At 42.6% G+C, this 15,658-nt stretch overlaps 1 protein-coding gene across 2 annotated transcripts in view; it reads right to left on the bottom strand.

Annotated features, from left to right (window-relative positions):
- Nucleotides 1-15,658, bottom strand: part of PTPRK (protein tyrosine phosphatase receptor type K) — a gene marked incomplete at its 5' end in the record, with an annotated part of 400,356 nt that overhangs the window by 153,986 nt on the left and 230,712 nt on the right. For both annotated transcript variants that reach the window (XM_084262490.1, XM_084262491.1), the window contains one exon: nt 9,478-9,771. In XM_084262490.1, coding sequence (XP_084118616.1) covers nt 9,478-9,771 — 294 coding nt within the window. The remainder of the gene's footprint in view (nt 1-9,477; nt 9,772-15,658) is intronic.

Raw genomic sequence — 15,658 nt, 5'->3', positions numbered from 1 at the left:
AGCTCAGCGCTGTCTCCGAGGGTCGTTACTGTAAGGAAACCTGGTGCAACTGAACTACTTTACTTATTTGTAATAATCTAAGCTGCCAAAAGTTGTAAATTGTGAATGCAGCACATCCTATTCCCAGTGGGTGCTTGTGCTCTGACATTTCAGCCTAATTGGTAGAGTTCATTTCGCAGACAAAGGAGCTACGTTGTCAAATGTATTTTCACCACTTCCTCACATTGAGCATAATTCTCTAATATAAAGGCAATAAACTGCAAAACGTGTGCTTATGGTACTGTTAGTATCTGAAATGTTTAATTATCTGAATGATAATTAAACGTGTTGCCATTTCCAAGAGTAATGAAGTAGCTTTCAGCAAATTATTTAATAATGACCTGGAAAACAAAAAAGTATGAAATGAAATAGTGTGAAAAGGTAGTATGAAATGAAAGCTACTGGTAGAGAAACGAAACATTAGGCTGCTTATGCAGTGGGCTTGGAGATGCCCAACTAGGAGAACAAATTTCAATCACATGAGAAATCATTGCTTAAACCACACTTGCACCTCTAAAACCAGTACTAATTCTGGTCACGTCACAAGATTTTGTTTCCAGATTTTAAGTTTCTGCTGCCACAATTCTTTTATTTGGGCTTCCTGATCCTCCTGACAACGACCTCTTGTGCTTTTAGTTCTACAGAACAGGATGCTGCGCAGGTTTGGGGAGGGGTTGGAGGGATGGGTAGAAAAGGCTTGGGTAAGTTTCAAAGATGCACCTTTAAAAGCTTTAAAACGTTCTCTAATACTAAGGAAAAGGTGAGAAATTTTGCTCTGGGCCAAGGACTACAAGAGATTTTTTTAGTTCCAGAGCCCAAATGACAGCCCTAATGGTCAGTGATCCCCATGCCATGTGAGCCTGTGCCTATGGCCTGAGCCCCTCAATTTCCCACCCTGGACATACGGACCACTCTGGGTTTATTACCCTGCAGCTGGCCTGAAACACAGATTACTGAATTACTGAATTCAAAACACTGCAAATTAGTAACCCAATTTTCAGAGTGGGGGTTTTTTTTCCTACCCGTTTCATAATCTTTTGCAATTTGCCAGCTTTCCCAGAGTTAAATAAAGTTTTCTTTACAAATTACAGGGAACTGTTCCTGATGGGACCCAAATAGAAATGTTTATTCAATTAATCAATAAAAATGGTTTTGGATATATCAGCCAGTTCTTCTCCATTTGAGTTGATTTTATTCTGGTTTCTTAATCAAAATGTTTTATATCAAATTAAATGCATTAGAGAAGAACAATATCGCCTTTATTAACCAAATCTGTAATCTAATTTTACAAAATCAAGTTATTTTGACAAGATCAGTATTCCATAAACCTGTTGACTGTCTCTAATTATATTACTTTCTTAATTCTTCATTAATCAAACCTTGTATTGGCTGTTCCATTATTCTGTTTAGAATTACAGTCAAGATGACAATCTTTTAATTAATTGGGTGATCCTGGTCCTTCATGCCAGTACTGCTTAACGTTTGTTTTAAAATCATATGGAACTTTCCAGGACTAGTCCAGGTTTTGGTTTTTGTTTGTTTCATTGATTCCTTGGTTGGCTTTTTGTTTTGTTTGCTTGTGGGTTGTTTTTTTTGGTGGGTGTTTTTGTTTGTTGTTTTAACAGCAAACAAAACCAGGTAACATTAGGACTCTTGACAAGCCACTTTAGGGTTCTGGACCTACTGATCACCTGTGGTGTAACTTGACCTCAGCTGCTGCATTATACACTCCTCAACTTACTGCCATAGCAGAAGCTACTTCATTATTACACCATACAAAAGCATCACCCATACTTCATTATTACACCATACAAAAGCATCACCCATACTTCATTATTACACCATACAAAAGCATCACCCAGCCCATTCCTTCTCTCGGCACCGGCAGAGAAATAGTGAGAAGTATCCAAATATCCCACTAGCATGAATGACATGATATTTCTCTCTAATGGCTTTGGAAGAGAAAGATGTGGAGGGGTGGGGGGAGAGAGAAAGAATAATGAATGCATTTGGGAAATCTCATCAACTTCTCTCTCCCTGCAGAGCACACTGCTGGCACTGCTTTCCTCTTCCACATCACCGCTCCTGCTCCTCACAGTCCTCCATACATACTCCACACATACTCTGCCAATAGTACCAAAGTAGCACTGTGCTTCTGAAACTGTGCCTTTAAGTGCTGCAATGATAACAGCAACTTTCAATGCCTTATTAAAATTTTCCCTGCTTAATTTTTAATAAAGCGATAAATGAAAGTACAATAAAAGCCAGTCCTATAAAAGTTTATTTTATTTAGGTACTTACCAATTCTCAAACACTATAAAAGTAATATTGCACTCCTAAACAGTTGAGACCTGAGTTTTGAAAGCAAATTAATTTAAAGTATGAAGCACACTAATGAATCACACTAAAAATGATTTATTTTGGTCGAAATTAAGAATTGAAGCCGCAGTTCAGAAGAGAGCTCCAGACTTCTGAAAGGGTAGGATTATCTCAACCTGCAGTCACATATTTTGGAAGCAAACATGGACAAAAAAAAACCCTGTGAATATCAGTCCCCAAACTCTGGAGCAGCTTTAATCAGGCTCTGAGTTATCTGGCCCGGGTGCACCCACAGCATTTTCAAGTGCTGCACTATGAGTTATTGCCCCCGTCAGTTCTTTTACAGCTAGAATGGGCACCGTGGATTAATGTCCTGCAATACATTTCCTTGCCACAGACAGTGCTCCTCTCCCAAGTGTGATCTATTGACTAGTTACATGCGCTGGGGATAAATTGTGATGGTCTCAGTGCTGCAGCACGCTCTGCTCTGGGAAAAGCTGCCAAACAAGCAGAGATGAGACAGGAGGTGGAGGAATCACTTGCAAGATGGGGAAGCTTTGGGTAGGGTTGGCAGCTTCTCCCTTTCCTTCCCCAGCCTCCATCAGGCAGCTGGAGTGGTATCCCTGACCTAGCGTCCTTCACCAGAGCAAGCCACTAGCTTCAATTGAAGGACTTCCCTCAACTCAGGGGACTTCACACTGAAGCCCAGACTGGCCAGCATGTTAGGTGCCCATAACCATAACCACATCCTGCTGTAGGTAACTTGTCCTGCCCCGCTGGCACGCAGAGGCTTCAGAAAGGCAGCAAAAGAAGATGCCCCTGCACACAAGAGAAGTTCTGCAAAGTGTGCGGCCACGCTAGAGGAACCCATCTAGCCTAGATCTGCTACCCTAACCACCAGAGTGATTTGCTGCCAAATAGGGCTCCATACTAGAACTGGCTGTGAACTCAGCTTATCCCAAAAAATAAAGCACAGGAGAATTCAGGAAACCCACATCTCATTGTTCATCATGGCACTCACAATATTGCAGGAAGGAAGTTTTCAGTGAGTGCAGAGAGAGCTTGCAGCTGCAAACACCAAAAAAAAAGGAAAAAAAGGAAAAAAAACAAGATACTAAGCAAAGCTCAACGTAGTGAACAAAAGAAGTTGAAAACTAATTGAGGGGAGGTCAGTGTCTGAACTTGCAGTTTACTGCCAATTCCACTGAGTCATCAGCACAGCATCCCGCTCTTTTGAAAAAGAGGATGCCATGCTTGTTTTGTACTATCTGACAAGAACTTGGCTAGGCAGCCTGCCTGGTCTCCTGCTAGGTAACTCAGCTGTGCTGTGGTCCTTTCTTATGGATATAAGCATCATTAGGATTCTATATGTGGTACGGGTATCGAAACAGTGAGTGGCAAGAGACACAATAAGCAGAATATGGTCGCATGTGCCAGCTGATGATACACATCAAATAGCTCTTCTATAGGATGAGGTCCCAATAAGAATTCTGGTATCCAGTCCTAGAGGGTATTTGAGTAAGTTCTGCAGTCCAGGCATTCTCTATTGTTTAAATACCTTTTCTTCCTCCCCCTCACACCCCCCCTTCTTTTTTTTCATATCATAGCCAACTGGTAAACCTATATGGAACAAGAGCCTGGTGCATTTGGTATCTGCTAGTGAGATCTTAAATATTTCCAATTACTACCTGGCTAAAAGCCCAGAAACAGTCACGAGTGCCAAACACATTTGTAAAAACAACAGCAACTTATAAATATGAGCGTAATGTAGGCCCTTCTGCAATGACAAATGTAAGAGAATTTTCAAAAGTATCACATTCATTTAGTCACTGAATGGTTTGGGTTGAAGGGATGTCAAAGCCTCCTACATGGGCAGGGACACCCTCCACCAGACCAGGCTGCCCAAAGCCCCATCCAGCCCGGCCTTGAACACTGCCAGGGAGAGGCAGCCACCGCTTCCCTAGGCAACCTGTGCCAGGGCTTCACAGCCCTCAACAGGGAAGGATTTCTTCTTATATCTAATTTAGATCTACACGCCCTCAGCTTTCAAGTCGTTCATCTTTAATTTATTCTAACAAAGTGCTCAACTTGTAAACAACAAAAACCATGAGTAATAAAACCATATAATTTAAGTGCTCGAAATGTATTTAAGCTCTACTTTAAGCTATATTGTAAGTTTCTAATGATACCTACTTGGAGGGAAAAAAAGGTAAGACTGAAACATTACAATAACTGCTTTGCTGTTAAAGGTAAATATTTCCTGTCCACTTTTAAAAAATTTTAAATGACTGAAAATTACACGTTGCTGTAGTTTTATTTGCTTTCAAAGATCTAAATAATAATTTAAGATGCATTACTGCAGGAGACACAAATGAAGAACAAGCTTATCCATTCAGTGCTGTATTTTCCAGAACCTTCCTGTTGTGTTTACTGTACCTGATTTTACAAGCCCACTGCCTCACATACCAATGCCCTGAGTTCTCAAGTACAGCACACAGTGAAGCCTATAAATCAAGCTCCCCACCTTGAAACCTCTGCCAGTGCAAAAGGCAAATAACACCGACCAAAGTAGCACTGTACGCACCCCACACTGGCACCAGCAGACTTTGCACTACACTCTCTGTTTTGCTCCACTCATTTTTAAAAATCAAATAGAATTTTTATCAAAATTATCAAAATAATCAAAATAACATCTTAGTTCTCCAGATGGCCATGCAAGGCCACTTGCTCAATGGCAACATCTTGGGTCTCTCTGTTAAAAATCCCAAGAAAACTAACAAAAACCTTAAGCACGGTCGTGCCCCCTCCCCTGCCCCCCCCCCAAATGTTTCCCCATGTTTTGCCTTTTCTTTTTTCTAACTAGAGGGGAAGTCAGCAGTGTCCTGTGCTCTGCCTATATTTGTTTTTTTCATAATTAATAAACGTTGAAATTATAAACAAACATTCTGCACTTGGAAAAGGCAGGCAGCAGGCAGAAAGCAGCCCGGCTCCCAAACCTCCCACTGCAGGCGATCACACACCAGCGCTGCACCGCTGAACCAGCATCTCTGCTATTGTGCCTTCAGGCTCATTGTTAATGACAGCTAGATCTCTGTGACAGACAGTGATTCTGACCAACAGAATTAATAATAATAGTTATAATAATAATAGTAATAATAATAATACCACCACCACCACCACTTGCTCCACTCTCAGCTCTGATAAAGCCATGAAGCCTCCCCTTTCCTCATTTCATTATCAGATTTAAATAGTACAGGCAACAGTGTACTAAAATCAAGTCTTTTGGAAAATAAAAATGAAAACACACACGGGACACTGTCTGCAACTGCTCTGCAATTCTTCACATCTTACTGAAAATCACACCCTTGCTCTGAACTTCAGTAAAGTAGGAGCGAGCAATTCCACTGTGTACATATATTAAGCTCTGGACAGGCTGAACTATTGACCTCCTTTGCCACTAAAATACCAGTTAATCATAAAACTGACCTGTGAGCTGTTACTCAGAAGCAGCAGCCAATATAAGAGAATAACTTCTAACTTAGAGTTGATAAAGCAGGCTAAGTGGACAATTTTAGATTGCCACATATTTTCTACATCCCTTCCCTCCCCACCCCCCCCCCCCCAAAGGAACGGCAATCAAAACTCAGAGGTTATGCTCAGAAGGACAACACACCCCAAAGCCACAGAGAACAGCCAAAAGCACCACTTCTGACTGAAGTGCTACCCTCTGCCTTTGCTTTTAAACCGCTGGAGAAGAGAATGACTTGAGCAACGACACCAGGCAAGCGGTGTAGTCATACTGAAATACAGCCCAGGTACCCCCACAAGGATCGATGGGGAGGAAGGAGCCCTCCAGCATCATCAGCCTGACGTGCTTTGTGCCTAACCACACGCAGCCGGGAACACAGCGCCGCGCCCGCACCGACTCCAGCTGCGCGCAGAAGTGGGAATACACAGCACGGACCTGGCTACTAAAGGAGGACAGTGAAGGAAAATAATCTTCCTCTCCACATGTTTTAGCCTTTGCTTCAGCCATTCGGAAAACACTCGGTGGTTTTGTATGTTTAACTGCTCAGCACTATCTTTCATTGCAGAGTGATGAAACAAGACCCAGGTTCTCTAGCAGAACGCTGTCACAGCTTCAGCGCAGGACGGGTTACCTGGGAAATGCCAGCTAGGCAAACAGGCTGGTGGGGGACTTTTAACTAGTGGAAGAATTATCCTTTCATTAGAAAGCAATTTTCTTTAGCATCAGTGGAAGCATTTACTAAATGAGTCACCAGACACTGGTCTTGCTATAAGGAAGACGGAAAATGATCTAAAAGCCCAATATTAAAAGCGCACGTCTGCTACCCAGATAAGTACAACCATCCCTCAGATCTCCCAGAAGCAGGATACATCTCCAGCAACGTGCAAGCCAACTGATCGATAAAATGTTATTAAGGAATGTCATTAAATTATATACACTGAATGAATTATGGAAAAAATAATTTTCAATCTTCATCTGAAAACAATGCTAAATATTTGCTTAGGTATTAAACAAGCAGAAAGCAGACTACTAGGCTATTCTTACTGATGTATCAGTGAGTTTGCTATTGCTGCCACTTAGAATGCAAACCCAAGAAAGCTCATCAGATCAACATTCGCTAATGTGTGCTTTTAATACGTACAGAGAGCAGTCAAACTGCACGCTGAAAATTCATTTCTATCCTGCCACTCCGTTTGACACTGAGCAGATAATCAATTATAACTTGTTTCAGAATTTGAACTAATATGTACAAAACTTAAGGAAAGACAAATTTGACAAGGAACATCGACAGGAAAGTGCGCATCGGGCTGAAAAATAAGTGAACTTGTCAGAAACAAGAATTAGGAATAATTGAGGAATCTCCAGAAAGAAGATATTGCTGAAGAGATGTCATCTAATATAGCACAGTAAATCACCTGCCAGTCACTCGTACAATACCAGCAGCAGCAGAGACTGCAGGGTGAGCTATTCCATTATTAGTTTACCTTTTCTTATAAATCTTCTCTTTGGAAGAGACTAATTTTTATGTTTCTCGTTTGTCTTTTACGAGCAAAATATTTTTGGGGAGGGAAAAAAAATATAAAATGCATATTGATGTAGATTTGCAGTTATCTTACAGAAGCTTTGGGAGAACACTGCCCAAAAGGAAGGGCTGTCTTCATTTCCCAGAGGAGACGGCAGCAGGGCAACTTGCCGCTCAACCCAGTGCCGCTCCTGACTCAGCCCTGATGCCGGGCACAATCCTTCAGTCTCCTCAAACCCTTGCTGACTCACCTTTCTCTAATTGAAACTGCTTAGTGGTAACATTTATTCGCCTTTGCTTTCACAGAATAAGAAGAACCAGTTTTACTGCAAGATAAACAGCTTGAAATTTTTATCATTATTAAAATTATATCTCACAGAAGTTCAGATTTTTCAGGCTTTTTTTTTAATCTGGTTCGTTTTATAGCACATTAAATTGGGTTCAAAATTTGTCTGAAGCTCGACTTGATTTTGGTGATTTATGTGTGTTATGTTAAAAACAAATTAAGAATAAAATCACTCCCCAAATAATGCTGCAGAACTTCTAAAAATTACATCATGGCTTCTAAACACATATCACATAAATGATGACTTCCTTTCTTTTCCTTTCCCATGAAAAAGCTTTAGTCTGTTGCAAACTGGGCAAATGAAATCATGGTTTTTTGAAGCACTGGGAAAAAGCAGTTGAGCATTAGGTATTTGTTATGCTCAGCTCAGCCTCTTTGAAAGAGAAGCTATTTTCAGTTTCCTACTTTTTCAGAGCAAAGCCTAAACCAATTCAGGGCAATAAATCAATTAACCTTACTTAGATCTCAGCGACTGTCATCTTAACTGAGATGGACACACAGACCTTTGTACTTCAGGGGAAAGACAGACTAAATTTTAAGTAATCTCATAAATACCAAAAAATGCCTTCAGTTTAGTCCTGCTCCAGCTGTGCAGCTCAGCTTCCAACAGTGCTATGCCTGACTTCCAAAAAGACTGTCTAATTTTCCAGGATTCATACCTGTTGACCTAATCCACTTGAAGTCGTGGCCTCTGATCCAGACCCTGACCATCATCCATGTGTAGAGGAGCACATCAATAAGCTATTCCACTGAAGTCTGTCACCAACTTGTGAAACCACCTTTCACATATATTTCTGCTCTACATGTGCACACATAAACATGGCATGTGGAAACCCACAGCTGCCCTTATGATTTTAACACAGCTTTGAATAGGTGCTCATCAGCACTCTCTGCTAAACCTAATATAGTGCAGACTTAAAAACACTGTCAAGCCCTAAAAGTCCTGAGATTAGGAAAAAAATTTCACAATTTAATTTCTGCTTATTTGCCTCTCAGTCTGATGTTCAACTCTATCATTTTTCTCTTCTGTGACTATGATACGTGGGTATTATCTTCTCATGAAAGCTGAGATTAAAATAACTTTAAGTAGGTTTAGAAGGAACAGCATGTTAACAGAAATTGGCAGCAGTTAATCTTCCTGGTGCTGGCCACACAGGGGCACTCTAAAAATTCAGTGGCAAACTGTGAGATTCAGTAGCACGTGATTTTGTTGGTGGTAGGTCAAAAAAATGGAGAAAACTTAATATTTGCTACTGTATGTTAGGGGTTGTCAAAGAGTCTGGCAGGCCATGCCTATCTGCCTGGAAAAAGAAAAATTACCCCTCAAAATACACTACTTTCTTGGTAAAATTCAATTTTTTTTAAACATCCTTTTTCCATGCAAGTACCTTTATCCAAAGTGCAAGTTTCAAGGTGAAAAAACAGGTGGGTTATCCTTTCTAGAAAGGATAACGTCTCCTTCCCCACAGGAGTAGAAGCAAAACGTTTTCTTAGCTCTGTAACATCCCATCTCCTAACCTACCTACCAGGCTTAAACAGCAACACAGACAGTGACCAGGCAAAGCAAATCCACACTGGCCCAGAAACTTCGGGATCCTGTGGGTGCAAAGGGAACCTTGGGATCCTGTGGGTTCTGTTACAAGCCAATTAGAGCCAACAAGGCCTCCAACCAACTAAATCATGAAATGAACAGTTTTTTTGTTTTGCCAAAGCAGCACTCACCAGCACATTTGGTCCTGGTGATGAGCGGTGGTCCTGGCTGTCCGGTCCCACCTTCCCCCGGTCTGGTGAGCAGCACCCGAATCTCGTATTCGGTGTCCGGGTCCAAGTGCCAGAGCTTGTAAGTCGGCGCGTTGACGGCATGAGTTTCGGTCCAGGTCCCAGAGGTCATGCGGTACTCCACTTCTTTCAGGATAATGGGCCCGTCCCCAATGATGGAGTTGGCGTTCAGCTGAATGAGCAAGTAGGTGGGCCCGACGCCCAGCAGCTGCGGGGGTGCTATCGGCCGAGGTGGCTCTGTAGGGCAGACACACACACAGAGAGGGAAGACATGAAGGCAGCAGCGATAAAACAAAAGCTGGCAAACACATTAAGAAGAGGGCTCTTTCCACAGAAAGTTGTCAGGCTTCGGTCAGCAAAGATTTCAAAGCTCGAAAGCAAAATCAAACTGACATCAATGAGGAAGAGCTGAGGAGAATTTCGGCTGATGGAAGAGAGTGGCACACCACTGGCTTCTGCACAATGCTATTTTTTCCATTTAAAAATCTCAGCTAGGGACCACAAAATCCTATCTGGTTTATATATTGCTCCTTCTTAACGTTTTTTCCAGAAAATAAAACCTGGGTTCATGCTCATTTATATAATTTACTATGGCAATAACTTGAGATTTTCAGAAACATAACTGATTTTCTTTCTTTGACAGAAGACACATAGGTACTTCCCTTAAAGAAACAGTTGCAGGAGTTGATACACTAAGCCCTGGACAGAATATTCTTCAAAGATGAGTAGCACTGCAGTTTATTTCAAAACAACCAGACACAGTTGGGGTCAAAGATTCTTATGCCTATTACAGGTCTTCATAATACTTAGAACTGAGCAAAATTGCCAGGAGAATGACAAAATAAAGATGTATAGCAACAACATAGAATATTACTTTGATTTGGCAACTGAAACAGTAGGATGCACGTTGCCTTTTTCTCTGTTTTCCTGGGTTTCCACCTGCCTAAGGATTTCAGCTGCATGGTGAAAAGCTAAGGAGGGACTGAACCAGGAGGTGAGGTCCCCCTTACCCTGAGAAGTGTTTACATAGAGAAGCAGCACATTGCCCAGGCATGATTTATTTCAAGAAACAAATCGCAAGCAACATGTACTTTTCTAATAAAATGTATCCACTGATAAACACGGAAGGTTCATTTTCATTCCAGATGGCTCATATTTCAACTAATTTGTTTCAGTTAATTAGGCAACAATGCTAAATTCAATGCACACAGGGGTTGCGCACAGCAGCGATGCAGAACTAACAACGTGGCAACTCTGAGAAGGTGGAGGGATCTTATGGCTGGTGCATTGAAAATAACACTTAACCCCAGCCCATAAGATCTCCCAGGGGGATGGGGGTGTGCATGTGTGTGTGTGTCCCATCTCACCATTCCCCCCTCTGCACAAGAAAAGCTGTGGCACAGAAGCACTGCACACACTCTGCCTCTCAGGAATGACCCCACCAGTGTCACGGCCACAGCCTGTGGGAAGTGGTGATGGAGGGACTCTCAGAGGGCTTTCCTTACTCACGTTGACATCCCAGCCTCCTGGGTGGGGACTGGTTCTCTACATCGAGCGGTAAAGTTTCCTGTCCAGATAGCAGAGCTGGGCCCCCAACAGTGCATTTCCTAGCTCTGTAAGCAATCATGTTTCTCACGTTTTGGTAGAAAAGGATTCCTTGCAGACTTTTTTCTACACTAGCAGGGAACCAGTGAACATGCCATAGCAGCGAGGGGCACAGCCCATTTTCTCCTCCCAAGGTGCTCCCATTCCTGCTTCAGGACAGACAAAACTCTCAAAAGTTTCTCAATTAATTATTAACATGCTTCACCCTGTGTTGGCAAGAAACGTGCATATGAACTAATCCAGATCCCTACCTGCATCAAAGCTCAGAAATGCAACCGGGCTTAATGAGGGCAGTTTATTTGCTGCCCAACTAACAGATGAAATGTCAAAGTAATGAATGCTAAGGTCAGTTCATATTATGGTAGAAAACATAAACGTTGATGAGTATGATGCACTACCAACTCTGAGTTATAAACCTCCAAAACGTAAGGCTATGTTTAGAAGTATACACTTTGATTAAGAGCACGATTATCACAAATAAAACATCACATTAATGAAACTAATATACCATTGCATATTAAATTTTTATGTTGAGAGGTAAAGCGCCTTCTTATATTAGCATATGCATTTTGTTTTTAAGCTCTTGAGGACAAGGAGACTTATTTATAAAGTCTTTCCCAGTTCCAATAAATTATGCATGAATTTTAATCAGTTAGCAAATGAACAAGTAATTGTTCTGCAGCATTATTAATATTCTTCATATACAATATACTATCAGAACCAGAGGTGAGGTGCAACCAGAAATCCCAAAAGTACACTAAGTATCAACTGAAGCATGCAATCCCAATATACCAGATAAACTTTTCTGATGTTACCCAATTAACTTCCTATTAATTATTCTCATTCGTTATTCTATAATCAGATTCATCAAACACTCCCCAATTATAATTTCAAATCACATAATTTCCTTTTATATACACAGCAACCTGAAACTTTTAGGGCTTAAGAATTGCCATTGATAACTAAAAGATGGAACAAAGCCATTACTAACGATTGGACTGCCATTCCCACAGCCAGCATTGCCTGTACACACTGCTCCTCCTTCCGTGGCCTTTCAAACACAGTTCACAACCTTCAAGGAAGTGATGTGCTATGTTTTCACTCTAGCAATCCCAGCCCACCTAGTAGTAAAGAACACTGATTTGCAGTGTTCCTGAGAAGTCAGTCTGTCAAAAATGAAGTTTGGGGAAAAGAAGGAAAGAAGGAAGGAAAAAAAACCCCAAACCAAGAAGATCTGCATGAGAGGGAACCCCAAAGAAAAACCCACTCACAGGAGCTTACAAGTTTGGTCTGGTTTATGAACAATATAAAAACTCAGCTTCAGCCAAGCCAAGTGACAGCTTTGGAGTTCAGAGTTTGGATGACCAGCAGTGCTGCAGGTATCAGCGGCTCCCCAGTGACCTGGGGGGGCAGCCACCCTTCCTGCCTGGCCCCGCCGAGGCACTCTTTCTGCAGATGGCCACTCAGCAAGTGCATTTTGGGGCTTCTTGTCAGGTCAGGTAGCACAGTGACCTCCCTCCATCCCTCCACTGCCCTCATACACTGGCTTGGGCTGGTATAGAGTTGATTTTCTTCATGGTAGGTAGCGTGGGGTTTGGATTTCTGCTGAAAACAGTGCTGATAACACAAGATGTTTTCATTACTGCTGAGCTGTGCTTACACAGAGTCAAGGCCTTTGCCACTCCTCACCCCAACCTATCAGTGAGGAGGCTAGGGGTGCACAAGGAGTGGGGAAGGGGCACAGCTGGGACAGCTGACCCTGACTGATGAAAGGGAAATCCCACACTATGACATCATGTTCAGCTTACAAAGCATGGGGAAGGGGGAGGAAGTGGGGATATTCTGAGTGATGGCATTTATCTTCCCAAGTAAGGGTTATGCATGCTGGAGCCCTGCTTTCCTGGAGATGGCTGAACACCTGCCTATCCATGGGGAGTGAGGAATGAGTTCCTGGTTTTCCTTTGCTTGTGTGTTTAGCTTTCGCTTTACCTATTAAACTGTCATTATCTCAACCCATGAGTTTCCTCACTTTTACCATGGCAATTCTCTCCCCCATCCCTCTGGGGGAGAGCGAGCGAGTGGCCACATTGGGGCTCAGTTGTCAGCTGGGGCTAAGCCACGACCCCTGGTCACTGCAACCCAACTGGGGAACTGTACTCTTTATTTCTATCAAAAAAACAAACCCAAATCCCCTCAATTATTATGAGCAGATGTGGCTAAGGCACACAATATTCCTAGCAAGTAAATTTTCATTGAGCATGGGTCCCCTTTTTTCAGCCACAAGCACGCTGTGAATAGCCATGAATGTTCTAAATGACAGTTTATGAAAAAAAAAATCTTTCCACCCATGGATGATTTATTAATTCATCAGTAGAATCACAATTTTAATAGGTCTTTAAGACACACTGAACAGTTTGAACAAAAAGCCCTGCATGGCGAGTTTAATTTCTTCCTTTGCTAAATGCAGACTTCAGAATTCCTTTTCCAGTGTGACTAGCTTAATTACTCCTCATTTTCTGACTCTATTTTTCAGTCACTGCATAAAAGTGTTAGATCTGATGAAATCCCTTGCAGTACACATGGCTACTAACATCTCTGAAAGACTATATAAAAAGAGCACTTGCACATCTGCAAGACACTGAGGAAATGGAAGTATTTTCCTGCGTAGCATTTTGCAGTATTTGGCCAGTTCTGGTTTTGACATAAAACGCCCAGAGCTAAGTTAATCAAAAATTAAGAGTGACATTTCATCAGTACAAAGTCCCCATTCTGCTGAGCTACTAGCAGTACATTATGCTCACATCAGTATGTATATGACATTATATATTAAATGCACTGCGATATTTAGGCACCAATGACTAGAATAAGCATACAGCACCAAGCCCAGCTGTAAGTCTTCCTCAAGTTAACCAGTTGTGTCATATTCTTAATATTAGATATTGTATGCAAATAATTCTATTAATAGACTGGTACAGTAACTAGGATGCATAACACCTCCTACATTCCCAAGTAACGTACACATACTGTGCTGCTACACTATTTAGCCATCCTGGGTGACAAAAGCCCTACTACCCTCCATGACTAAACACCTCCTAAACTGTAAAGATAAGGGAGTTTCATCAATATCTTAGTGGTAATCACATACTGGTAATGATTGTCCCTCTCTACTCTGCCCTCATGAGGCCCCAGCTGGAGTCCTGTGTCCAGAGCTGGTGCCCCCAATACAAGAAGGATGTGGAACTGTTGGAGAGGGGTCAGAGGAGCCATGAAGATGGAGCTGGAGCACCTGCCCTACGAAAAGAGGCTGAGGGAGCTGGGCTTGTTCAGCCTGGAGAAGAGAAGGCTGCGGGGGGACCTCATTGCAGCCTTCCAGTCCCTGAAGGGAGCTTATAGGCAGGAGGGGATTCAACTTTTTAAAAGGATAGACAATGGCAGGACAATGGGGATGGATTAAAACTAAAGGGAGGAAGGTTTAGATTAGATATTAGGGGGAAGTTTTTTACAGAAAGAGTGAGGGGCTGGAACAGGCTGCCCAGAGAGGGGGTGGGTGCCCCATCCCTGGAGGTGTTCAAGGCCAGGTTGAATGGGGCCCTGGGCAGCCTTGTGTAGCTCCAGGCCTGGAGGTTGGTGTCCCTGCCTGTGGCAGGGGGGGTGGAGCTCTATGATCCTTGGGGTCCCTTCCAACCCATGCCACTCTATCATTCTATGATCAGTTCAAATCAGGAGGGGAAACAAATAAACATCGAACCAAACTGGAATCCTTGAAGTTGTTCCATTTTGGAAGAGAAGCTGATACTGGATAAAGGTTTGATAAAGACTTATTTGTTTACATGAGGCCATGTTTTGCTGAGCATAACACGTACCGGTCACAGGAGGCCTTGCTCACAGCAGAAGGCTTTGGGGAGGTGGGAAGGAGAGGGCTGGTCACCACACAGCCCAAGCATGGAAGACAGGTGGGTGCCTCCCTTCTCCCTCCTCGCCTTCCCACCCCTGCTTCATACGGAGCCTTCAGATATTAGTGCCACATGGGGGGGCCCTGCTCAGGCAGGCAGCATACTGTCCCTCTGGTGACATCATGTTCACTTTTCTCACCCAAATGCCTGATATGGAGCTATAGAGTTTGCACGCTGATGGGTATCAGAAGTTTAACCCAAAACGTAGAGGAGCTTAATTACAGAGCTGCTCTCTGTGGCTTCCTGAGTAGGGGAAGTAGAGGAGGTGCTGGTGTCTCATCTGTCAGGATGCATGGGTACGGTTCAATGCTGCACCAGGGGAGGTTCAAACTAGACATTAGGAAGTATTTCTCCACGGACAGAGAGTGGCCAAACCCTGGAACAGGCTTCTTAGAGAGGTGGTCAATGCCCCAAGCATGTCAAGTGTTTACAAGGCAATAACATGCTTTAACTTGGTCAGCCCTGAGGTGGTCAGGCAGTTGGAGCAGATGTAAGGGACCTCCAACAATCAACTGAAATATTCTAGTCTGCTCTATAAAAAGCTTATTTTTAATAAGCATATCATA

The sequence above is a fragment of the Gallinula chloropus genome (genome assembly GCF_964237585.1).
Source record: "Gallinula chloropus genome assembly, chromosome: 3".
Classification (NCBI taxonomy): domain Eukaryota; kingdom Metazoa; phylum Chordata; class Aves; order Gruiformes; family Rallidae; genus Gallinula; species Gallinula chloropus.
This window is presented reverse-complemented; position numbering and strand designations above follow the sequence as displayed.